The 27,889-nt window shown below is 31.9% G+C and overlaps 1 protein-coding gene across 1 annotated transcript; it reads right to left on the reverse strand.

Moving 5' to 3' along the window:
- Positions 1-1,809: 1,809 nt before the first annotated feature.
- Positions 1,810-27,889, reverse strand: LOC136974006 (nuclear speckle splicing regulatory protein 1-like). Its single transcript, XM_067268773.1, has 5 exons — positions 27,675-27,889; positions 20,385-20,460; positions 15,725-15,778; positions 11,673-11,795; positions 1,810-2,141 (listed from the first exon to the last, which is right to left on the reverse strand). Exons 1-5 carry the CDS (start codon positions 27,689-27,691, stop codon positions 1,875-1,877), a joined length of 537 nt encoding a protein of 178 aa, XP_067124874.1. The 5' UTR covers positions 27,692-27,889; the 3' UTR covers positions 1,810-1,874.

Consider the following 27,889-nt stretch of genomic DNA (forward strand, 5'->3'; position numbering starts at 1 on the left):
CGATTGCTACAATCCATATAAAAGGAAAGGTTTTGGCGCAAAAGTCAACTGTTTGCTGGAACGTCAAGGGGGACGTTTGTGCGCTCTGCCGTAAGGTGTTTCGTCTACTATTGCCGTGACAATTGAATGTATCTGAAGTATACGTTGCGAGGTGTCTTTTTGATGGATCTGTTCAGGAATAGTGACTTTCGGAACTTTGACTGTGTGAATCTACTTTGTAAACATCATAATTTTTGTGATTTGTAAATTATATTCGGGCAGGTAGATTTAATAATCTCAATTCGCTTCATTTCTGGAAGATAGAATGTGAATACACCGATCTACCATATTATATGGAAGTCCGTTGGCTTTCGAGTCATAAAGTGCTAAACCAATTCTTCAAATTGCTGGACGAAATCATAATTTTCTTGGAAACAAAAAGTTATGAATGTGCTGAATTAAAAGATGGACAAAGGATAATGGTCCTGGCTTTCTCAGTTGATATTACGAGTCATCTTAATCGACTTAATCTTAAGCTTCGAGGCAAAAATCGTGTTTTGACAACGCTATTTGATAATATTAACGCTTTCAAACAAAAATGATTACTTTGGCGAAAACAAATAGGAAAAGAAAGCTTTGAAAGCTGCCAATATCTATTGCTTAAATCACCTAAATTAAAATTTACAGAATACGCTGACTTTCTTTAATGAAAACAAAAATTCAGAAAGGTCAAGGTTAACTGATCAACATTTATCATCAATTTTAAAAATTGCATCAGTTGAATATATTCAACCAAATTTTGATGACTTCCTTTGTGAAGAAACGTTGTCAAATATCTTCTAAAAAGTAATATTAAACTGCAATTTTGTTTATTTCTTATTATAACTTTTATGTTTATAAAAATATAAAATATTTTTAAGTTTAAAAAATAGACATTTTATATTTCATATTATGTACATACGTATAATATACAATATATTGAGTCTATTAAATACATAATATAATCATTCTAAAAATCGTATTTTATTAATTTTTTGAACATTGAAAACATGCGGCCCCCGACTTATACATAATAGATCATGTGGCCCGTAATATCATATGAGTTTGACATGCCTGTTCTAACCTAACCTATTCTATTCCGTAATAAATTACCAAAATTATTGGTAATTTATTAGAATAGGTTAATTAAAACGAAAATTAAAAATTTGCATTTCTAATCATAAATGCTTTCGAGATTCTGGAAGAGTGGCTGTTGGGGTTCCCTAGGTAAACTTTAACCTAATAACCATTGCAACTTCCATTATGTGCAAGTATGGCAAGAATGTTTTGTGTTTTTTCTTTTATATTCAACAGTCATCTGAACAAACTGTACTACTACATGCAATATTATGCTTTCTCTTTCTGCCTGCAATGACAAATTCTGTCTGGTGATAATTCTTTGGAATCATCTATTCCCAAGAAATCACTTCCACATATATCACAGTATTGATTGATGATGTTTGAATGAGTTTCAACTGCTAAATACTGTATATTTGCAGATGGCTTTAGAGATATTTTAATTATGATTTTTATGTATATAATAAACTTAGAAGCATACTACATATAATAATTCTTAAGAAAATGAAACTTACTTCTACCTATATAATTATATATATAAAAAAAATAATTCAATAGTGCTTCTTAAACTTTTTAGTGTCAATAAAAATTATGACTTTTTATTCATAAGAAATAGATTTTTTTAATTATATTGTTTTATTATATTATGATGATAAATAGTTTAATTATAAAAAAATTCATATATTTTCATTTGAAATATTCATATTTTCTTAACATCAACAGAAGTGACCTTCATTTTCTTAAAATAATTACATATAAGATAGCATTTCAAATTTTCTTCAAGATGAATAAATATAAATAAAATGAATTTTAAATGGTTTTAGAATAAATACTATACCTTCTAATTCTTTTTGTCTACGTTCTCGTTCTTCTTCTTCTTGCTTTTCTAACAATTTTTTCTTATATGAAGACGTAACAAAAGCCTCCTTATCTTCAAATTCATTTCCTTCTTTTTCTCTTTCTTTCTGAATTTGTCTCTCTATTCTTCTTTCATACTCTTTTTTCCTTAATTCAGCAGCTTTCATTAGTGATCCTATATATTTAGGCTATTAAAATATAAAAAAGCATTATAAGAAATACTTCCAATTCAATTAATAATTTATTATAATGATTTAAATATTGTTCAAACTTTATTTTTATATAATTTATTATGAATACAGAAAAATAAGATTTGTAAATAAACAGGTTTCAAAACATTTTTACTATATTAATATGAGAAATTTTTATCTTAATTAAAAAATAATAATGATTATTTCATTTATTTTATAACAAATAAGCAATACAAAACATATACAAGTGAAAGAATTTATTTAGTTGTTGGAATTTTCTATATTCCTTAATTATACTGAGAAACAAAATAAAACTCGACGTCTGTTAAAGGATGATTTTTATAAAAATTAGGATAAGTCGTAAGATGATTTTTATAAAAATCTTTTACTGATTTCAAATCTACTTTCCATTTCTATTTATTGGGTCAGTTTTTAAGTAATGATCATTTCTTTCTGCCAGCAAAACATTATTTGTGATGAAAACATGACTAGTAGTAATGATTGTATATTCACCTAAAATGTAGTCTTTATAGATTTCCTGCTGCATTTAACTGCAGGAACATCTGTCTGCAGTGTCCAGCAGTAGTCATCTAATATTCTTAGACTCCATCTATTTTGGTAACAGCTTAGTCAGCTTAACAGCAGATGGTTTATAACCCCTGACGGAATCTTTTGCTGTGTTCATCACTTACAGCAACCTAAGTTACTGGGAAAGAAATCCAGATGCGAGTCCAAGAAATGAATCTTGAGAGAGACACAACATCCTGGTTGTCTGTAGTTCCACAAGAGTTTCCTTTTATAGTTATATGCCCTATGGTTACCAAGAAAATTGTTCATTTCTTAAGGGAACTGCCCACACAGTTGCCTCCGATACATTCAAGCTTTTTTAAATTCAGAAACTTTCATTAGTTCCTGTATTTGCAGACCAACAAACATGCCCTACCTGATCTTATCATGACTAACTGTAGGAAACTTAGTCTTCATAGAGTAATGATCCATAGAGTAATGGGCAAAGGTAAGTACCTTTGCCCATTACTCTATGGCTTTCACAGTTTCATCAAACCAAGTTTTATAAGTAGACAGGTGGAAAGTATATTTTTCTCCAGGAGACAAGTGGCTCATTTACTATGTTCGTCTCTCCAACAGCAAGTCAGTCTTTCTTTGGTCATTGTTGTTTGATGAATTGCAGTTTACAATCTCTAGTTGTCAACAGACACAAAAAGCAGCAGAACTTTGTGAAGCCTAGCTGTAGTCCCAAAAATAGAGCTAACACTTTTAAATCACCACAAATATGCCATCTGTGGAGATAACATTGTATGCAACTTAGGACAAGCTTCACGCTTTCATATGATTCTGTGATGTGGTGAGCAATAGAACTGATGGATATATGTTCCCATTATCATATCCAGTATGAAGTCTTTAATAGCTTAAACACGTTTTCGGCTGCGTTAATCAGCCTTCGTCAGTTAAACGAAGAATAACATCGAATCAAATTCGAATTTACAAAAAACCACGACTGCGCATAGATGGGACTATGCTACAAACAGAATAAAAGAAGAAATTAATAAACAGTAATAAATACAAGAATATGATGAGACCGTAGTAGGTTCCCTCTTCTTCTTTTTTAAGCTATTAAAGACTTTATACTGGATATGTTAAAGGTGTTGTACGTTTGATATATGTTCCCATTATGCAACAGCAATGCCTTCATACTTTTCTTGAAAGAATCTACGAAAAGTCACTGTCATGGTCCTTTTTATTTTCAAATTCAAATCTGCACACGTTACAGAAGCCATTGGGGAATGACGGTTAGAAGAGAGTCCATTAACAGCCACTCGTTTGAGTCGATGGACAATGATTGGTCAACAACGGACGGACATTGGCCGGATTTTCCCAGACTGGGGAACACTGGCGGATCGGCTTGAGCTCCATCGGGTATAAAAGGGACAACTTTTGGCAGGCTCAAAGCTTGCATTCGAACTTCCCAAAAGGTACGGATCTTGATACGTGCGGATTAGGTGCTGGATTGCTGCAAGGTGTCCTTTCGACAGACCTGTGTTGGGACTAGAATAACTTTAAAGTATTGTATGGTGTACGAGTAGAGACACACAGTGTAAACCGTTCATATTCATGTACTTTTGTTTGTGTAACTCAAGTTGAGTAATAGTTGTTGTTTTGTGTGAATAAATTAGTGGTTGTGGTTACATACAGAACTATACGTGTGAACTCATTTTGGATTGACTGTCACCATTCTCTAGATTTTACTGAATACTAAAAGTCTTCATGACAGTGTCAGCATCATAGCAGTATATTAGATAATTGGCCAGGAAAAAGTTTCAAATTCATGTTACCTTTCATTAAAAAAAAAAAAATTTTTGTATCTTTGCTTAACAAACTCCATCCTTTCAATCTAGAACCAAATAATTCAGCCCGTATTTTTGGATAAGTCGGGATCATATACAAGATCATTTAATTCTGACTGGTTGATTAGAACAGGGTCAATTAATGCAGAAAAACTAGGTCCTTTTCTTCACTAGTCGATAGCATGCTTTATCTGAAGGTGTAAGATGCTGATAAAGCATCTTACGTTTTCAGTGCAACAGGAATAGGGAGCTCTGGACCGTATAGCACTGGCCTTAAAGTTGACAGAATGTTTGGATATACAGATAAAAGGATTCAAAAGTAAAAGTCATTATGAAGTTCTATAACCAACATATTACAAGCGTTTTTGAAGTGTTTTCAGGTTATTTAAATAACGATTCTGATTAATCAAAGTGATTTATTGCACAATTACAGATAAAGAGTTTTAATCTGTTACAAATAAGTGAAGTCCAATAGAAAAATTGAGATTTGTATTCAGCACATCAGAATTATCAAGAAACAGTCATAATTGTTTATTTAACAAAATTTCTGTTGACTAATGTAATCTGCACTTTTGATATAATTCCAGTTCTTTGATTCAATATCTTTAACAAAGTTTTTCAAAGTGTAAGGTGTAAGCAATCCTTTTAGAAAAAGTATCAGTTCAAAGAAAAGTTAAGAATTAAAATATAACATAGCAAAATTGTAACACATTTTTAAAAAGTTTTTAATATATTTTTTTAACTTATCTCATTTAAATTATAATCTAATTACATGCTAATCATAAATTTGGTAAAATGCTAGTTGTCACAGAAATTTCCGCACATTTTCAATCTATGAGAACTTCAAGACAAAAGCATCAGTCAACTTTGTTTTTTCATTTTTTTTGCCTCGATTTAGTTATGCATTTATATTATAAAAGGAAAGTTGAAGGTCTTTGGACAAGAATTTATAGCTGTGAGTTCTCTGATTCCTGATTGAAAAATAAACTGGTTAGAATCAAATAGAGAAGATGATACCATTCTTCTAAACTGTTATCTAAAAAGATAAAATTTCTGAGTCCAGAAGTAATATTCCACAATCTCGTCAACTTATAAAGTCTGATTCTATGTAGATAACTCTGAAATCAAATAATTATTCCATAAATAAACTAACTTCAAAACAATGTTTTAAATTAAAATGAACAACTGAAGTGCCTTTGGCCGGTGTGCTTCTTCTCACAGTAAATCACAAACGTTTTCGAAGAAGCACACCGGCCAAAGGCACTTCAGTTGTTCATTTTAATTTAGTTTCACTCCGGTGTTTATCCTTTACTTTAACAATGTTTTAATGAAGGAAAAAACTTGTAAAATCAAGAATAAATAAATAGAAAGTCATTTTATGCTTTGAGTATTTTGAACTCAACCCAAAGATGCCTTAAAAATATGTTAGATCAAAAGCAGTTGCCTTAATAGTAAGCAAGTAGATGAATTGGTTACTATAATTACAATAATAATATAATGTGCAAGTTATTAAGCAATATTACATAATATATGTAAAAATATTAACAAAGGATATTATTAGATTACAAATTACTAATTACAAATTATGGTTACAAGTTGAAACAAGAGTCAATAGACTCAAACCTTGCTATGAAGTATTTCAACAAAATATCCATTAGTATTACCTTTGAATTATCAATTTTTAACAAGATAATGGCTTAAGCCCCTTATCTTTAGCCAAATTCTGATATTGTGTAATTGTGTGCAATTGTATGTTGTGTAATTATAATGAAGATTGTGCAAACTTATTGATTAAGAGTTGGACAAATCCAGTGGTGATGATAGTGATGATCAATTTTCTCATATTATCTTCCTAAACTGGTGGAAAATAAAATCCCAACACCAAGGAAAAATTAGTTTAGATGAACAAAATTCAGGCAAAGCATTTGTCTAGGTAACAAATTTATTTGATTGAATTTTTAAGGTCACAGGCTAAAGTATGTGTGAGAAGATCCATTTCAAATTTGAAATGGTGGTACATTAATAACCACTGTAGTCACCATGATTTTGAATGCAAGCATGCAAGCATACATGCATTGTGTCATACAGGTGCCGTATGTCATTTTGCGGGATGGAGTTCCATGACTGTTTCACTTGGTCAGTCAAATCAGCAACAGTTAATGCTGGTTGTTGGTGAAGCTGAATTTGTTGTCCAATAATGTCCCATACATGCTTGATGAGAGTAAGCTCTGGTGATCTCACTGGCCAAGGCAACTCTGTCGACACTCTGTAGAGCACAATAGATGACAGCAACGGTACGAGGAAGATCATTAGCCTGTTGGTAAACACCCCCTTGAATATTGCTTATGAATGGCAATACAACCAGTTCAATCACCAGTCTGATGTACAAATTTGCTGTCAAAGTGCTCAGGATAATGAGAAGAGTGCTCCTGCTGTCATAGAAAATTGCTCCCCAGACCATAACTATTGGTGTAGGTCCAGTGTGTCTATGCTGCAAACAGCTTGGTTCCAAGTGCTAACATGGTCTCCTCCTAACCAACATATGGCCATCACTGGCACCAAGACAGAAACAGCTCTCATCTGAGAACACAACAGATCTCCACTCCACCCTCCAATGAGCTCTTGCTTGACACCACTGAAGTCACAGATGGCAGTGATTTGGAGTTAATGGAATAAATGCCACAGGGCGTCTGGCTCGGAACTGTCCCTCAATAACCGATTTGTTACAGTTTACTGAGTCACTCTGGAGCCAACAGAAGCTCTAATTTCTGCTGCAGATGCAGTACGATATGCCACCGCCATGCAGTGAATACGGGTCTTCCCTCTCAATAGTGGCCCATGTGCGGTAGAACCCAGGTCTTCTTGAGACAGCACCTTCCCGTGACTACAGCTACCAACAATCATGCACAGTGGATACATCCCTGCCAAGTCTTTCTGCAATAGCGTGGAAAGAAAATCCACCTTCTCATAGCCCTATTACACAGCCTTGTTCAAACTCAATAGGCTGTTGATACTGCCTTCTTTGTCTCCTTAAAGGCATTCTTGACTCAAACCTTAACTCACAACATTCAATCCAGACGATAAGTAACACTCAACAAGTTTACATCGTGTATTTATAGCAAACGTAATTTGCATGTTCATAGTGGTTCTACTCACGTCACTCTTCTTCGTCTAGCACAAAATTTGAATACATGCCATCTTTCAGATATGAAAACACAAGTTTCGTTTATCTAGCACAACTTTTTCTTGGCGTTGGGATTTTATTTTCTGCCAGTGTATGTAAAACATGCATATATAAGATTAAATACAATCCAAGCAAATTGAAAGCCATCAATTCTCAAAACTGACAGAAATATTGATTAATATCCCAGAAATAAAAAACTGTTTTCACTGTTTGCCTACCTTTAGTCAAACTTTTTATTCTCAGTAGAATATACTGTAAAATAGTAAAAATCAGCAAGCACACAGGAATGAACTGTGTCCACAGGGTTAGCAGAGTAAGTGTTAAAGATGATGTTCACATTAATCAAGTATTATCATCTAGAATAATTTTATGTATATAATATTTTGTGTAAAAATGAACTAAATTGAACTGCCTGAAAAAATTCCTTAGCAAAACATTTTCTTAAAATATTAAGATTCTCTTGTATTCAGCACATATTGTGACATTAAAATCCCCTTAAATTATACTGCTACAGAAAGCAACAAAGTTACAACATTTTCAATTTTAATTTTTAATAATAATTTTATTATAGATTAAGTGCAAATTGTTGTTGGTTACTTTAAAATTCTTGATACCTTCCTTTGTTGTACTTACTGATGAAATATATTAATTTATTAAGTTTCAAATGACATTAGGATTTTAAATTTGATTTGTCACATTGAATTTAATTTTGTAATCTGGCCAAATTTATTAATTGAAACATTCACATGTGATGAAGCAATGAGGTTAAACAAAAATACAGATACATGATGGAATCATGTATTTGTGGTGTGTATTCCATAGCCATGCTGCTGTTTCATTGCAACCTTTTCTTTAGTATCTAGTTTTATGAAGTAAATTATAATATTTTTCTACTTTAAAAGATGCATCTGTTACAATAGAGATTTCAAAACCAAAGGAAATCTTTAATCATGCTTTATTATTCAAAAAATAAACAATTTACAGACATTCTAATCCATTAAAACTTTTCTGAATGATATTGAATACGATCAAAGATACTGTGTTAATAATAATTAATTAAAATGATTTCTTTTTACAGTTCCTTAAGTTTTGCATCAGTTAATCATCACTTATAGTAATTAAATAGATGAAAATAATCAAGGAAGGTTAAAAACATTTTTTGAAACAATAACATGGATTCAAATATTTCAGTTTTCATATCATAAAATTGTAATTTAATAAATAACTACAGTGGTACCTTGGTACTCAAACAATTCTCTATTCTAACATATGTTTACGGAGAAAAAAGTTTGATACTTGACCAAACAAACACAACCTGCTGGAACAAATTCAGTTAATAACAAATATTTTTATTTTAACTAATTTTGTCATCCATAAAAAAATTTTTTATGTTAAAAATGAGTAATTAATTTAAAAATAAAATGAAACCCTAGAATTGCCTATCTTTATCAGACAAAATTGTACTTGATCTCTCTCTCTCTCTCTCTTTTTTTTTTTTTTTTTACTTTTGCTTGTGGATGGATAATCTCTGGTTTAGAGTAACCAATTAAAAACAATTATTCAAATGATCAATCAGAGGCCATATTTTATGAAAATGGTCATGGTTTGTATCATCTTGTGGTAAATGTTTTTCATTATTATTAAAATGTAAAACTTCTTAAAGTTTTTCAAAAACTGATTTAAAGGCATTGTGTCTGTAATATGTTGAAATCCATATTTTCTTCACCAGTATCATCTTATATTAAAATAATATTGTACTGACATAAATATAATACCAATAAAATTTTCAATTTCTAATGCACTAATATTTATGGGACAATTTATATTTTTTTGCAATGAGTATAGGTTTGTTTCAGAAACAATTTTTTTCACCAATTCTTCTGTAAAGAAATATGAAAACAATCTGTATTGTGTTTTCAGAGCTAAAGTTTCAGAACCTTTGAATGTAGTTTGAGATTCATTTAATATCAAAGATTTTTCCCCCCAAACTAAGTTACATCATACTAATTGCTTTTTTCAGTTTGATGCATGTGATACTTAAGTTGATGACGAAGCATTAGTGAAAATATCAGTCACACTGCCACTCCCAGAATTACATTCTGCAACATCTTTATTTCTATCATCATCATTAATATTTCTTTTGGCATTACTTCAGGCCCATCCAAACCTGCTAATGTATTTGCACTAAATTCATCATTGCTTGAATCTGAAACATCATATGCAACTTTAGAAATATAACCATCACTAAACACTTCCTCAAAATATGCTTCATGATCTTTATCTAGTATTAGATGACTCATTTTATACTACCGTATATACTCGAGTAATAGTCGATCACATGTAAAAGATGTCCTCATAATTTTGGCCAAAAATCTAAAATTTTTAATAAACCCCCTGTAAAGGTCAACCGTAATATTTCATGGACAACAGATCAACATTTGTCAAAATTTTTTCATTAAAAAAAAAAATATGAAAATTAAATATCAAAATTCATGTAATTCCAGTTTCATATTTTTAAAAGAACTATTACAGAAAATGGACTTCTTTTTTCTGCAACTTTTACTATCAGATCTGAAGTATGGAAGTTGATTAGAATTTAAATCACTTTTAAAGTCACTTTGATCCTCTAGGCATGACAAATTACTGCATTGCTTCCGAGATGGAAGAATATCCTGTGTTATTAAACAATGAATAGCTACATCTTCACTTGTAAAGAAATCTCTTGATTATTTTATTTTCATGTAAATACAAAAATCTTTAAAATTTTGCTTTCCTATAGAAAACAAGTCATCTTAGGGGACCAGTATTCTACAGATGTGCCAAATCGGTAATATTACTTTAATTCATTGCGTTTTTGTTTATATTTATTTAGACATCAGTTGGGCTTCTGCTACTGATTCAGTACTTTGGATTCTAGCTTGAATTTCAGCCCCTCAAAAGTAGTATAGTCAACCTCATAAATTTGACCTTAAAAAAAGTGTCTAAAAAATTTGAATTTTACATGAGTATAGATGGTAATCTGAATTTACATAAAAATAATATATCTTTGTATGCATCATATGAAAAATAAGTTGTTCTTAGAAGTATCTACTAAACATTATAAAATGCTGCATTAAACTAGTTATATAATATAATTAATCTACTTTAAAAGTTGTTAACTAAGTTTATTAATTAGCATACGTATCCTCCTAACAAAAAAGTTACTTTAAAAATTTGGACAATTGTCCTAGTATAAGTACTACTAGATATGAAGATATGCACAACATTGTAATACTGCAAAAAATGAAAAACCTGAAATTAATTCAATAATTTTAAAGTTTTTTATATCAACTATATAAAACTATTACAAAACTAACCTTTCTAATTATAAAAATAATTTTAGTTTCGATCAAAACTTTGATATAAACTAATCGAACTTCAAAACAAATTGAGGCAATAATCAACATGATGTACTAGAATATTCTATAATTAGGTGCCTCCTAGCACACAAAATTGACAATAATAAAATCTCTGAAATGTTGCCTATCTACAATGCTGTACTTTGGAACATTTTAGCAAGTAAATGTGAAATTATAGCAACTTAAACTATTTGTTGTATATCTGCAATCTTATGCATTTATGCACTAACTGGCTGAAAGAACTAGCAATGAAAGTCTATGATGAAGGAATCCAAAAATAGTGTCATGCTGTCGCAAATGCTTGAATTATAATTTAAGTACTTGTCACAGAACACTTAAGTAATCAGTGCAAGACCAAATGTTCACTTATTTTTCTACAATGACCACAATAACCACTTATTTTTCTACATAGTGGTGACTATGTAGAAAACTAACTGGTCTTATATTGATTACTTAATAAAACTTTTTTTTTATCATCACTGTTTTCATTTCCATTTTTATAACCAAATGTTCTTTACTTTCTTGACACTTCTCATATAGATTAAAAATTTGTAATAATAAAATATTTAAGTAATAAAATTACTTTTCTATCCTTAATGATGATTTCTCTTTTTTCTGCATTTTTACTTTTCATATCATCATAAATACTATCGTACTCGTAAATAGTAGGATCTTCTTCTAATAGTTTTTGTATCTCCATATGTGTCTGCAAAAATACAATGATTACATTAATATAATTATTAACGTATTTTATTATATTGTTTAAATAATTAAATTTTATTTTACATAAAAAAACATTTTAATCTAAACTTTGCATTTTATCAAAAGAAACCATAGTATTCAACTACAACATCTATTAGATCAGATTATAAACTTAAAATATACATAATGCACTTAAGTACAGTAATTTTACACGATTCTATTAAAATTCAGTTCCATAAAATATTATCATTAGGTTAAGATAAACTAATTACAGTAACAAGCATATCGTAAAATCAAAACAATAATTTTCATCTCCACATGCAAAATTACTATACAAAATGCAAAAATGTTTCATATTAAACAATGTTGGTAATATTTGTCAGATTTCTTTAGTGCTAAGAAATAAATTTAATGAGTCAAAAAAACTTTAAAATACTGGTATACAAAGTTTTAAATCATCAGTAAATTAATAAATAGTACTATAACAGGCATGGGCAAATGCGGCTCTTTTTCAGTTACATGTGGCTCTTGCTGAAAGTGCTATCCTTCCCAGCCTTACCATACTATCCGCCACAACAGTAGAGAACTATGGCTCCCATACGTTTTGCAAAACCTACATTGAGTTACATGTGGCTCCCACTGAACTCTTGCTTGCCCACCTCTGTACTATAATACATCAATTTAAAATACAAAAGATAAAAACGTTAATTACTCTACAATATATTATAATCTACAAAATAACAAATTCAAAGAAAGAGAAAAAAAGCATAATCTCTTTAACATCCATGTTCATTAACAGACAATATTTAGCACATTACCATTAACATAATACAGTAGAGAGTCGTTAATCTGAACCCTGGAAATCGAAATCGCCGGTAATCCAAATGATTTTCAGTCGGACTGTGTCGTGCTGAATCGAACGTTTTTGATACTAGATTTACTTCTAAAGTATAATTTTCATGTTTTTATATTCTTCAATATATTTATTTTGTTTGTACAAAATAAAGAAATAATTTTTAACGATACAATAGCCTCGATTATTATTATAAAAATTTTCGTTAGGCTTAAAATCGACAAAAATTCAACACGAAGTGACATGCAACGGAGAAAAATTCAACATGAAGTGACACGCAACGAAGAAAAATTTGAACATCGGACAGGTTAATATATTTTTCTGTACATAATCGGTAATCCGAACAAATCACTAATCTGAACAACCCCAGTCCCCAATTGATTCGGATTAACGACTCTCTACTGTATTAACATTAGTCCAAGAAAAACTTCTTTCTGCAATTGAACATTAGAATAGGCCTATGAAGAAATTTAAGAATTAATTCTTTTGCCTCTATGTCCTTATTAAATTCTTTATTATGAGGGCTGTTCGGAAAGTTTGCGGCCTCAAATAGAACAACAAACAATGTTAAAACTTTTTTTATTTTTCAATAGAGTTTCCTTTATTAGCAATGCACTTATTCCAGCGATGTTCCAGCTTTTTTATGCCATCACAATAGGTCGATTTGTCAAGGTGTGCAAAATACTCATTCACTTCAGAGATGACTCCGTCATTTGAGTGGAATCTCTTTCCAGCCAAAAATTTTTTTAGGTTTGGAAAAAGGTGGAAGTCACTGGGCGCGAAATCAGGTGAGTACGGTGGATGTGGAACTAATTGGAAGCGAAATTCGTTTATCTTTTGTTCAGTGATTCTGGCAGAATATGCAGGTGCATTATCATGGTGGAACGGAACCCTTTTTCTTCTTCAGGTGTTGCCTTTTTTCTTCGATGTCTTTCTTAAGTTTTTCCAAAAGTTCACAGTAATAGACAGCATTGATGGTCTTTCCTCTTTCTAGGTAGTCAATAAAGATGATGCCTTTAGCATCCCAAAAAACTGAAGCTATCACTTTCCCCGCTGATGGAACTGTCTTTGCCTTCTTTGGTGGCGGCAAACTGTGGTGTTTCCACTGCTTCGACTGTTCTTTTGTTTCAGGAGTATAGTAATGGATCCACATTTCATCAGTAGTCACAAACCAATGCAAGAAATCCTGTGGATTTTTCTGGTAGAAGTCCAAACACTCCTTTGACATCAAAGTGCGAACACAATTTTGCTCGGCGGTCAGCAGATGCGGCAACAACCTTGCTGAGACCTTCGTCATACCCAAATTTTCGGTTAAGATGTGGTGCACTCGGTCAACAGAGATGCCTGTTGTCTCAGCTATCTCACGCGTTTTCAAACGGCGATCTGCTAACACAAAATCGTAAACCTTGTCGATATTTTCTTCAGTGACAGCAGTTGACGGCCGTCCGCTGCGAGGGTCATCTTCCACACTCTCTCTGCCAGATTTAAAAAGGGCTGTCCATTTTTTCACAGTGGTATACGAAGAAGCAGACTCTCCCAAAACATCATCCATGTCAGCTTTGATTTGAGATGGAATCAACGCTTTTTTCGTCAGGTATTTTATGACCGCACGAGTCTTCGTCTTCTCCATTTTTAACAAAGCACTTGCACACTAACTATCTGCTAAGTGGTCGTGGCAAAACTTTACGACAAATCAAGCAGAAATTGGTATTGTATCTTTAGCAAAGATGTCTGAATAATTCCTGCCAAAAATTAAATTGATCGCAGTGTCGCATATAGGCAAGGCCACGAACTTTCCGAACAGCCCTCGTATATCATTGTCTACGTTTGCCTTTGTGTATTAATAGATCTTATTATACTGGTGTTGTTTTCGTTTTAGCAAATAGAGGAAATCTTTTCTATTTGCTAAAACGGAAACAAAACCAGTATAATAAGATCTATTAATACACAGAGTCCAACGTATACAATGATATAATAAAGGGTTAAAAATTGTTGCAACAGTTCCTTCAATTTTAAGACTGTTCAATGTAATTGTTCCTATAAGTAATGATATCAATGTCTGTACATTAAATTGAAAAATTTTAATTTTTATTAGAACAAACATGATATTTTCTATTACTATGTTAATATAAATAATGTAGAGAGATATGTATTCATTTTGTAAATTTAAAAATACACAATGTTTACAAAATTGGAATAAATTCATTATTTTGAATTCAATTTAAATATAAAGTCAAGAATAATCTAAACTGACATTAAAAATGTTTCATATTAAACAATTTTGGTAATATAAATCAAGCACTTTTTGTTTATTGAATGAAGCCAGTAAAGAACCATCAAATATTTTCAATCAAAGCAAAATGCAATATTTTCAAATTTAGCAAAACAAAGTAGTTGAAAGCAGTTAAAAAGTAGAAAAATAATTATAAAATACATTTTTAACAATTTATTTTGAAAACTATAATTGTTATATTCTTATTTTTGTAAAAACAAAATGTCTCTTGTCAAATCAATAATAAATAATCTACTAAATCTCTGATAAACCTACAGGCTTTTCAATTTCAAGAAAAGTTTAAACAATTATATCAAGTAAATGAATTTAAAGTAATTAAGAAAAGTCATTAAGCATTTCACTGTATATCAATTAAAAACATTAAAATTAAAAATATAATAAATGTTGTAACAATTTTTAAAACTAAATTGAATAACCAACACTCATATATATATATCCTAAGCATTATATAAAAACTGAATTAATATACTGTATTTCATTCAAATATTAAATTGTGACTATTCTAAGCAATCAAAAACAATGACTTTATAGTCATGTAATATTTTTTTGGTAAAATTGTGTTATTTAGAAAAAAAGAAAAAGTTTTATTTATTTTCAAAATGGAAATTAAAATGATTTTTACAGTTTTTATTTTAGTCTTCCTTGCACTCAAAAACATTTTAACTTATTTAAATAACAATAGTGGAATAAATCTTTTATTCAAGTTTTTATGATTTTTCTTTACTTTCATTTTACTATTATTTTGATATTTTAAGCACTGTCAAAATTTTAAATTGTAAAAACTTACCTTCTTTTTTACTTTACTTTTCCAACTGTCTACTTTTTGTTCAGGATCTAAAGACTATTTAAAAAACACAACATTAGAAAAAAAATTAAAAACACAAGTAATGAATCTTAAAATTTATTTATTCCAATAGTTATAAAAGTGATTTAACAATTGAAAATGAATATTATAAAATTTAATATAAATTTACTTATTGTTCTCAAACATAAATAGATAATACATAATACATCATTCGTTAAAAGTTTCTGAACAGTTTTAATAAAAGATTTTTTCATATGTGTATTGTGTGTATTTTATTTAACTAAGTAATGTATTATATGTAATGCATTATATATACAGCAATTACAAAATTATTGATAAAAGATTTTTATTCTTAATTAATGATACTAATTTTACAGGAATGTTATCTTATATAAAATTAATTTCTATATTTATTACAATTGAATTTGGTGATGTATTGCCAGATTATTTAAATATTAAATCACCTGAAGATGAATCATAAATTTTAAAAAATTACTTATTCATTCATAACTTAAAGTAATTAAATTTCTTTTAAAACGCAGTGGGTGATTGGTTAACAAACATAATTCATTCTAGGACTTTGTTCGCTATTTGAATTGTTCGTTAACCTATTATCAATAGGTTAATGAACCATAGGTTTTTATGGGTTTTGTTCTGGAGACCCCAAAAAATAAAAAAAATATATACTTTCTTACTACGTTTATTTATATGTAATAATAAAAATATATACATATACATATATATATATACAATCATGCATTTTTATTAGTCATGTTTTATCTGTTAGTGGGGATTAAAGAATCTGTCTAATGTTGATTGCTTTTCTCTCCAGGATTTTTCAGAAATAATTAATTGCATTGTAATTGTAGAGTGGGCAGAAGATGTCTGATGTTGCTGGGCAGTATGGCTTGAACAGGTCTACAGTAGGCTCCAGTTCAATCGTATATAAGACAGATACTGTATAATCAAAGAAGACTCAAGCAGCTTAATGAGTAACAAAAATCACATCTGAAAATAAAAAACATTGAAGAGCTTATAATGGAACCTGAAACTGATGTGATGACAGAAGAATGCCAAGAACTCTTGAATGAAGAACACCAAGAAACTCAGCTAGATATGTTTTCTTCTGAAAGAGGATTAATGCCAATATTTGCTATTAAAGATCTTTTGAAGAAGTGGTCATTACTTTTCTATCCTTAATGATGATTTCTTTTTTTCCGCTTTTTGGCTTTTCATATCGTCATAAATACTATCATATTCGTAAACGGTAGGATCTTCTAATACTTTCTGTATTTCCATATGTGTCTACAAAAATACAATGATTACACTAATATAATGCCGCATGTGGCTCTCGGAGCCGCATTTGTCCATGCCTGTTATAGTACTATTCATTAATTTACTGATGATTTAAAACTTTGTATACCAGTATTTTAAAGTTTTTTTGAGTCATTTAATTTATTTCTTAGCACTAAAGAAATCTGACAAATATTACCAACATTGTTTAATATGAAACATTTTTCCATTTTGTATAGTAATTTTGCATGTAGAGATGAAAATTATTGTTTTGATTTTATGATATGCTTGTTACTGTAATTAGTTTATCTTAACCCGATAATTTTATTTTATAGAACTGAATTTTAATAGAATCATGTAAAATTACTGTACTTAAGTGCATTATGTATACTTTAAGTTTATAATCTGATCTAATAGATGTTGTAGTTGAATACTATGGGTTCTTTTGATAAAATGCAAAGTTTAGATTAAATGTTTTTTATGTAAAATAAAATTTAATTATTTAAACAATATAATAAAATACATTAGTAATTATATTAATGTAATCATTGTATTTTTGTAGACACACATGGAAATACAGAAAGTATTAGAAGAAGATCCTACTGTTTATGAATATGATAGTATTTATGACGATATGAAAAGCCAAAAAGCGGAAAAAAAAGAAATCATCATTAAGGATAGAAAAGTAATGACCACTTCTTCAAAAGATCTTTAATAGCAAATATTGGCATTAATCCTTTTTCAGAAGAAAACATATCTAGCTGAGTTTCTTGGTGTTCTTCATTCAAGAGTTCTTGGCATTCTTCTGTCATCACATCAGTTTCAGGTTCCATTATAAGCTCTTCAATGTTCTTTATTTCTCAGATGTGATTTTTGTTACTCATTAAGCTGATTGAGTCTTCTTGATTATACAGTATCTGTCTTAGATAAGATTGAACCGCAGCCTACTGTAGACCTGTTCAAGCCATACTGCCCAGCAACATCAGACATCTTCTGCCCACTCTACCTTTGCTATTATACTCTCACTTTCAAAAATAAAAACTGATGCAAAACTTAACAAGTGCCTGTCCGACAATCTCACAAATGTGGGGTTTAGACGAGTAACATTCCTAAACCATTAAAATAATAAATTTACGAGGGGTTGTGAGGGAGACGAGAAGAACGAGGGAGAGAGTCGAGTAAGGGGAGAAGTGAGAGAGGACGACAGTTGATGACGGCACAAAAGGAAGAAAGGACAAAAAAGACATTATGAAGATGAGAACATTATTTTTCTATCAAGATGGTTACGAATTCTGGAAGATTATTGTCATTTCTAGTTCTCTACTTCTATCAACCTAATCCTACAAATTTTGGGGGCTCAGCCGGGATATTGAGAGAAATTCATACGAGAACTTTTAGAAGGGCAATGGAATCCAGACAAGATGGCGGAGTTAGTGATGCTACAGTGAACGACGAAGAACTACGACTGGCTGTTGTATCTAAGGACAATACAATGATGGGCGTGAAACGCCTTAAGTTTGTTGATTTGAAAGTCAAACTAGGATGACAAAAATTGAAAACGACAGGTAGAAAGAGAGAGTTGGTGCAAAGATTGAAGGCGGCACTTTTGATTGAGAATGTCAGAGACAAAGACGTGCAAAGCAATGACGATGCTGACGAAAGTGAGGACGAAGATAGTAATATTATGCAATATAAAAGTGAGCACTCTAAGCCAATGTTTACCTTTACAGATGTTGATGAATCCCTTGTGTAGGGTATGGAATTGCCTAGGTGAGCTATTCCCGCCCTGGTTTAAGATAACGAACTTTCGTGACGGAAGAACCATTAGAAACGGCCGTTGGAAGAACCGTTAGAAACGGCTGTTAGAAAAACCGTTGCGGTTTGAATCAACGATCGACAGACGATTGGCTGGCGGAGAATGGCCGTTGGCCGGACGTTGGGGAAATAGTGAAGCGGATTGGTGGAGGATTCGAACGCCGGCCACTATTTAAGAAGTAGTTTCGGCGGGAAAGGGGTCAGATCGTTTGCTATCGAAGTTCTAACTGTCTCTCTCTGTGGACGTGACAGAAACTTGGTGAAAGTGAACTCCAGTGGTCTACTACGAACTTTTCGAGACTCAGAGGTGTTGCTGATTCTAAGTCTGTAACCTGAGATCGTAAGGTGTTTTTCCGACGAAACCTGTACGGATAATAGTCGGTGGTCACTTGGATTAGTGTTCTGTGCATAATTAGTTGTAACGTTATTTTGTATTATTTTGTATACTTGTCTTGTAAATATAAACTTTGTGTTTTGTTCAACCGACTGGGTGTTATTTTGAACATTACTCCTTGAAACATTCAGTAGTGATGACAGAAAAAACGTCGTTAAGTGGATCTCTAATTTCGAAGACATGGCGAAAATATGTAACTGGAATGGCATGCAGAAGACAATTTATGCAAAATGATTACTCAGAGGTTCAGCAATAATGTACGTAAACTATGAACAATGTACTAAATCATGGAGAGCATTAAAAGAAGCTCTTTGTGCCGAGTTTTCTCCAAAACTGAACAGTAGGAAGATTCATAAGCAACTTTCGATGGAAGTGGAGCATCAGAGTGAAATGTATCAGGAATATATGTATCGGATGATTGAAATTTCATCACAAATTACGATTGAGGAAGAATCAGTGATACAATACATGATCGATGGAATTCAGGATGAGCAAGTAAGTAAAACAGTGCTTTATGGTGCTACTACTTTCAAAGAATTTCGACACAGGCTGCAAATTTATGAAAACATGAAATCAAGTCGTAAGCTAAATGCTAAAATGATGGTGGGATCTAAGAAGCTAGAACGTGAGATTAAGCCTAATAATGCTTGTGGAGATGAAAAACGTTGCTACAACTGTGGTGGGAAAAACCATGTGAGTAAAAGTTGTCCAAAGAAAGGCAAAGGAATGAAATGTTTTAGTTGTAATAATTTTGGTCATATTTCGGCTCAATGTCCTCAAAATGTTGAGAAGAGAAGCTATGAAGTAAAGGTAGAAGAATTTAAGTCAAAGCCTGTAAAAGAAGTCAAGATAGAGGAAGTGAGCTTCACACCACTTGGCGAGAACATTATTGTTCTATCAAGACGGTTATGACGGTTACAAACGGTGGAAGATTATTGTCATTTCTAGTTCTCTAGTTCTATATTTCTATCAACCTAATCCTAATTCTACTATAATAGAATTGTTTCATCATCTCAGTATTAAACAATATTACCTAAAAATAAGCAAATAAGTGGAAAAAAATGAAAAAATTCAAAGAAAATTTATAATTATTACTAAAAATTTGTTAAAAATGCATTTTAAGATATTAAATAAACTTACCTCTTCATCACTATTATCAAATACTGATGATTTCTCTACAGTCTTTTTTACTTTGTTTGGTATTATTAAACCATACCTAAAAATATAGAAAATTTTAAAACATTAATTCCTACAATAATAAATTAAACATATACATAAATTTGTTTTCAGGTACATACACTGATGGCTCAATATAACATGGACCCGCAAACAACATAGACAGCCCTTAAACACAAATTTATCACTCAGCCTCTTCATCTTCTGTTGCATTCATTTCATCTTATTGTACTCTACTGAATTAAATTAACAACACAGATCAAAATTAATTGACTCAATTTGCAATATTTTATTGCTCATGTCTAAACTTTGCATTTATCAATGTGTAAATATCAATATGGTCATGAAATTGATGACCATATCAAGACATCCAGCTTAACACTTGAATGACTTGATATGGAAAGAGTTAGAACAAAATGAATGATAGAAGATGTATGGGTGGATTTTTTTATTCTTCCACATTAATCTGTGTAGGTGGAACCATTTGAAAATTCCTGTAAAACACATTCCTATATTCTCGCCAGAGTGTGCACCATCAGATGGCAAAATAGTAGTTTATGGTGAAAAGCAACATGGCAACTTCCATGGCTCAGATAGTTTTATTTCAGTGTCCATTATGTGGTTTTATGAATAAAAATTTAGAAGTTGTAAAAGTGCCTGTTAGTGCCACACAGTGATATAAATGTCATCAAATTTTTTTTCAAATGGTAGCAAGCATTCTAATTTTTTTGTGGCTACTTTGAATGCTCTGTTGGCAAGACAATTCATTTGATGGCTGAATTTTACAATTAGAACCCTTCTTTTAAGTTTTATCTCTAAAAATCCATATTAAAATCATAGATTCTTCCATCACAATATTATCTATAGGTATGAATGTTGCCATCTTTTTCTTTCTTTCATCATCATTCTCAAATGCCTTCAAACAGTAGCACATGCTCATATTGGTAAAGGTATGCAGAGACCACTATTAACAAACACACCCTGAGTTGAGTAATCAGTACACTGATAAACAGTAATACTATGTGACATAAGTTATTCATATATATATATATCTTTCTGCCCTATCCAAACAATTTGGCAACATAAAGTGTCTTTGGAGTCCAAAAAATTTTTTGTCACTATGTAATTTTTGTAATAAAATTTTTTGGTCTCCAAGGATCACATTATATCAAGTCATCAGTGTATTTATTTAAGATAATTCTTCTTATCAAATTATCATTAATTCATGATAATGATTAGTTTACAAGAAAACTTTACACTAGAACAGTTAAGGAATCCACTTTTTTATTGATTTAAATTTTTTCAGAACATAAATCCTATCAGCAGAATCCCCAAACAAAAAGTATTAAATGAACATTGAAGAAGCATCATAAAGCTTTTTGAGCATTTCAGTTTAAATATACATTTAAGCATTATATTATGTGATAAAACACTTCAACACTTAAAAAATTAAGATCAACAGAAACTAGTATCACATCTCAAAACAAAAAGGTTGTAGTTACTACACAAATTGAAGTAAAAATAAACTACAGATTAAAAATAGAATGTAATACATTATAAAAGTAACAAATATAAAAATGAGAAGCACAATAGCCATCTTTCTTATTTTTCACAGAATTAATCATCCAAATCCATAGTTCAAGACAATGATCTCCATGTTATACCAAACAGGTATAGTGTTCCTGTTGGTGATCAATTCCTCTGTGAGGGCTGTGGAAGTTTGGAAGTTCTTGCCTTTGTGAGTTCTTTGATTCCTTATGCTTATGAGTCTAATCTTTAACATACAGTATGTTCTACTGATTTAATAAAAAACTTGAAATGTTCTGTCATGATAAAATGCTTAAACAGATGTTTGAATTTTCAAATGCACAAAAAGCTTTAGGCTATGTCCTATGCAACAGCGTCCAGCAACCACAGGCGTGAACGCACTTCCAAGCGGAGTGAACAAACTGATTCAAGCAAATGTGCATGTCTGGAGTAACCGCGTTTAGCGTGCAGTGACCACCAGATGATGCTTCTACACGCGTATGCAGGAAGCAGCTACCAAGCAAGTTTAATCGCCGCTTCCACTGCTCACGCTTCCGAAGAAGAAAATGGCTGATTTTGTAGAAAAATGAAAACAAAATGACAAATAAATTGTGGATATATGTTGTATGTACTTTAATTAATAATCTTTTATGTAATTTAATCATTTCTGATTTTGTAAATGTAATGTTTTAAAAATAAAACTTTCTTAAACTTATTATTCTATAAAGATTCTTTTTATTTGTTGTGTATCTAGTTAGTTATAACAATTACCTGTCAAATTTACTATCTTAATGCTTGTCATATTTTCCGTAGCAAGCATTCGATGAGGTCGTCACGCCGCCATTTTGTAAACAACATGCTTCCACTCTGGACAGAAGTCGCTTGTGAGTTGGACGCGCATACAAAGATTCTTTCTGCCCGCGGTCGCTGGACGCTGCCACGTAGGACATAGCCTTAGTATGTTATTGACAATTTTTGACATATTCCATTTTTTTCTTTGTGAATTCTGGAGATAAAATTAATGACCCAAAATAATGTTTAAATCTGAATTTAAAAAAAATTCCTTAACTGTTCTAGCATTTCATGGCATCATCTAGTTTACGTAAGTGTATAATTATTTTAATTGTAAATAAAGATAAAAAAAAGTAATTACTATTGAAATATTAACAGTCTTGATATTATTGACACCAAATCACTTTCCATAGTATGGAAATGTTATTCAATGGAAAGAATTAATTCTAATCTAGGTGTTAATTCCTTGTTTCTTTAGTTATAACACAGTTGAAAGTGTATATCTCAAACATATTCATTTTAAAAACATCTTTATCTCAAAATTTATTTTCCCCCCTGCATTTTCAGCCTAAATTCAGTATACGTGGTGTGGCTATTAAATAACGAGACTGACGCTACTACAGAAGAAGTACGCATACGCCAAATGCCGACGACTGACAGCTGTTTAGTGTGAAGCCTTCTCTTTCGAATACAGTACCTCTCGCTTCTGTAAACAAATCTATATAGCCATAGCCTTCTTTTGCATTAGAGTTGTTTTTTTTTTTTGTTTTGCGGGAAGAATGTTAAGTGAGCAACAAATTGTTGTGAAATTTCACATAAAACTTGAAAAAACCACTACTGAAACTTATAATTTATTGAAAGAAATGTATGGCAATGAATGACAAATAAATTGTGAATATATGTTTATCGTGTGCCCGTGTTTTTGAGTGGTTTAAGCATTTTCAAGATGATCGAGACGACGAAGATGATTCATGCCCTGGTCACCCTTCCATGTCAAAAACGGTTGACAATATCGAAAAAAATTGGTGATCTGGTCAAATTATTAATCAAAATTACTACCTTCATGTTCTTGCTGAAGGTAGTAATTCTGTGAAAAAATAAGAAAAAAACAACCCAAATTGTGAAAGGACAAGTCATGGGTTCTCCACTAATACAATATGCTGGCTCATTCTGCATTGTCTGTCAAGAGGTTTCTAGCCAAGTACAGCATCCCAGTATTAGGGCTGTTTCACACTATGACCGACTGGACCGACTACAAGTCGTGTTACCATGGCAACACAGTCGCCCGACCGACTGGTCGTTCCAGTCAGACAGACTTAAAAAGTTAAATATTTGTAGTTGGTCGGAGCAGTCGGTAAGCTACAGCCAATGAGAGCTTCGAAGCTATAACCAATCAGAGTTTAGATTTATCCGAAGTTAGAAAATGGCGGAAGGTACAGTTTTCTCGAAAGCTTTAATAAACAAAATCAGAAAATATCCGTGGATTTATGATATTCGGTGAGCCGATTATAAAGACAACATTAAAAAAATAATTCTTGAATGGAGATTTCCAAGAAATTAAACGTTGAAGGTACGTTATTGACTATAAAACATTCCAATAGATATTGTTGCCAAAGATATGGCCTAACGATAAATTGTAACATATTCAGAACTACAATTTCTGGATACGAATGAAATATGTTTTAAAACAATTTGAAATGCATGATCGCTTTCCACGACGGCCATGTTTTTTGTTTAAATTGAAAAATTTACCATGATTGGCTAGTGTTTTGATCTGTAACATGCAATTTTATGTCGGTGGCCAACTCATAAGGACCAATCAGAACCGATTGGTCCTTATGAGTCAGCCACCAACATAAACTCGTACTCAGTGTGAAATGCTTTTACTACTAGTCGGTCCAATTATAGGATCAGTCAGATCGGACCGGTCGGTCGAGTCGGTTATAGTGTGAAACAGTCCTTAGACCATCTGCCTTATTCGTCTGATCTTTCACCGTGCGACTTCTATCTGTTTCCTAAAGTGAAATCTGTATTAAAAGGAACAAAATTTGAGTCTGTTTAAGCTGTGAAAGAGAAAGCGGCATACATCCTAAAGAAGCTGACAGAAGAAGACTTCCAGCACTGTTTCAAACGATGGAAGATTCGCATGGAGCATTGTAGGGATAGAGGAGGGGTGTATATTAAAGGTGATAATAAGTAAATATGTATGAAATCAAAATTAAATGTTTTATAGCTTCAGTCTTGTTATTTCATAGCCACACCTCATATTTTCCATGTTTATCTCAAATAATTTTCTCTGAAACCTCTACATCTCAAATTATGGACTGTCAATTCAATTTAAAGCTCAGCAACTACATTTCAATAGCATAAATTGTAGTTGAAAAACATCTTTAGCAATACAATATATACTGTAGTTGCAATTAGCACTGCTTTTTTCTGATTGATTACAAGTTTGGCTTGTGTTTTATCAGTCGAAGAAAGTCAGGCATCAGAAACTATTGACAAATTATTTCTGTTTATGTGTCAAAAATGTTTTATTGGCTGCAATTTGAAAAAATTGTAGATCTATAAATTCCCACTGTCATCCATCTATCTGTCCATCTGCCTTTCTTTTCTTCATCTTGAGAATAAAGTTAGACAGATGAAACATGAGACCATATATGGAAACCTTTGGAGCAAGAGGACCTGAATAACTATATATGAACTTCTGATACAAATCAGAAGTCATGTTATTTCAATTCAAAACTTTTCCCCTGAAAGCAGTTAACAGATCACTGGCATGGCGGGAAAAGTACAATGTATAGGGGCAAGACACTTCAGTACTAATTTCAGATGGCGAGCATACATTTAAACACATACAGTGATACCACGATTTTCGTCGATAATCCGTCCGAAAACAACTGGCAAAATCCAAAACTGACAAAAACCTAGGCAATTATTTCCATATGAATCAATGTAAATCCAATTAATTCGTTCTAGACACTCAAAAATACATACCAACAACACATTTTATAGAGAATTAATATAGCCTTAAATACTAAAAACAATAAGAAATTAACATAAAAGACTAATTAGCATAAAGATAAAAGCATTAAGATGAAAGCAAAGGAATTGTTCGGCTAGACATGCTGGGTAATGTATTCTCTTGTAGAAGCTAGTTGGACATGAGCTTCTAGTCTATATCGCCCCGTGGTAAAGTGTGATGTAATTGTCATGTAATAGTAGTTGTAGGGTAGATGTACCAATTTTGGCCAATGTACCAGTTCTGGCCAGAAAACAAATTTAACTTAAAAATATAATCACCACATATTCAAATCTGTCCAATGAAACAAACGGGTGTACTATAGATTACTCCCTATAAAATTTCAGGATTTTGATTATATATTTGAACTCAGGGGACCGAGATGAGTTCAACGATACCCTATTTTTGGACTGGAGACGAAAAGTAAAAATGTTATCACACTTTTTAAGTTACCATACTTTTTTAATGATCTCATGCAGACGGCACCGTAGTTGCTAGTATTGCCATCTTGTGGTAAAGTCTGCAAACCGTGACGTCGGACTACGGTCATCTCCCGGAGCGTTAAACACGCGATACGAGAGCGGAGAGAGCGACACGACTTCTGATCATCGCACGATCGCCATTTCGGTAAATGTTACTTATGGCAGCAAACATGGCGGCCCGACTGACCTCTTGTACGGGCGCCACCACATGCCGCCATGTGCTAAACTAGTGATCGATTCACGATAGTTCTTGAACAAAGTAAAAAAAGGGGGGGAAACGTCTACTAAAGGCAATTTTAACGGCAAGCGATTGCGATAGCGAGGCCGACTTAGCGGAGAGGGATGCGACTCCCTATCATCGCGCAATCGCCGGAAAAAAGTATGATAACTTTTTTATTTTTCGTCTCCGGTCCAAAAGTAGAGTATCGTTGAACTCGTCTCTGTCCCCTGAGTTCAGATATATACCCAAACACACGAAATTCCATAGGGAGTAATCTATAGTACACCCAAACAAACTTTTATTGTTAACTGTTTACACAGTTAACAATAAAAGTTTGTTTCATTTGTGATTATATTTTTGTGATTCGTGGGTTCGTGCTACGCCATCAAAGCGTAGCACAAACCCACGAATGAACTCCCAGTGTTCAGGGAACGGAAACTTTGGTCAATGGTGGGCCGTCGCGGGATAATGCTCAGACGAGAAATAACGTCACACTGAGCTGGAAAACGCATGGGTCGCCCTTTGTTTTCGCAAAATTAGCAGCGATATCATTTGGACACGCCAACAAAAACTGAAACCGACGATAACCGAAGTATTACCGTATTTCCAATCCCTCATATTTTTCAAATTATTTATTGCATAATCTGCTATACAAATATACAAGATGTCCCAAATGTCTCCAAACAGTAACACAATTCAAGCCCACCAGTGGCTGAATAAATAAAACCATTGAACATTGGTAGTTAGTCATTGGTTTATCCCTGACAAATGATCTGGCCACCATGCAGTGTTCTGGGTTTTCTTCGTGTGTCTAACACCTAAACAGAATCCAGTTTCCACATAGAAGTCCTACTAGAAGCTACCCCATCGGCAGATCACCCGTGTGTTCTTCAACCCACTGATACAAAATCTTAATGCCGACATTTCAATCTTTTGTGAATAAAGTTACATTTCACGTTTGTATGTATGGAAACTTTTGGGACACCCTATATAATGCATAATTTACATCAGAAATATTTGAAAGTATGACGTTGTGAAGAGATGATTGATACTATAAAAACAAGTTTATTTGATAGTTAATATTCTGCTTAATGTTCACTGTCACGTATTGAACTATAAAGATAACCGATTTCGTATAAGACGCATAAATCTTTATTCAAAAAGTGAGTTTTTAAAGTTAGCTAAGTGAATTAAGAAGATATTAAACTTACTGCTTCTTCGCCGCCATCTTTGTCTTACAATGTAGAAACGTTGCCAATTCCACAAACGAAAATCAATCGACATAATATTTTTCGATTACTTCTTTCTAAACTTTTAATTTTAAAAATTAAACTTTTTAATAAATATAAAAAAATTATTATTTATTATTAGATAAATAAAACACGAAGATAAGTTCTTGGCATCCTATATATTTTTCTTTTACTTT

This window comes from Centruroides vittatus, unplaced genomic scaffold (assembly GCF_030686945.1).
Source record: "Centruroides vittatus isolate TY-2023 unplaced genomic scaffold, ASM3068694v2 contig_3362, whole genome shotgun sequence".
Taxonomy (NCBI): Eukaryota; Metazoa; Arthropoda; class Arachnida; order Scorpiones; family Buthidae; genus Centruroides; species Centruroides vittatus.

What these genes read in the sequence shown, in the direction of transcription:
- LOC136974006 (XM_067268773.1), bottom strand. An exon ending in TTGATAATAGTGATGAAGAG is followed by an intron (nt 15,779 to 20,384) that starts GTAAGTTTATTT and finishes TTTTTTAAATAG; the next exon opens with TCTTTAGATCCTGAACAAAA. An exon ending in AAAGTAAAGTAAAAAAGAAG is followed by an intron (nt 11,796 to 15,724) that starts GTAAGTTTTTAC and finishes GTATTTTTGCAG; the next exon opens with ACACATATGGAGATACAAAA.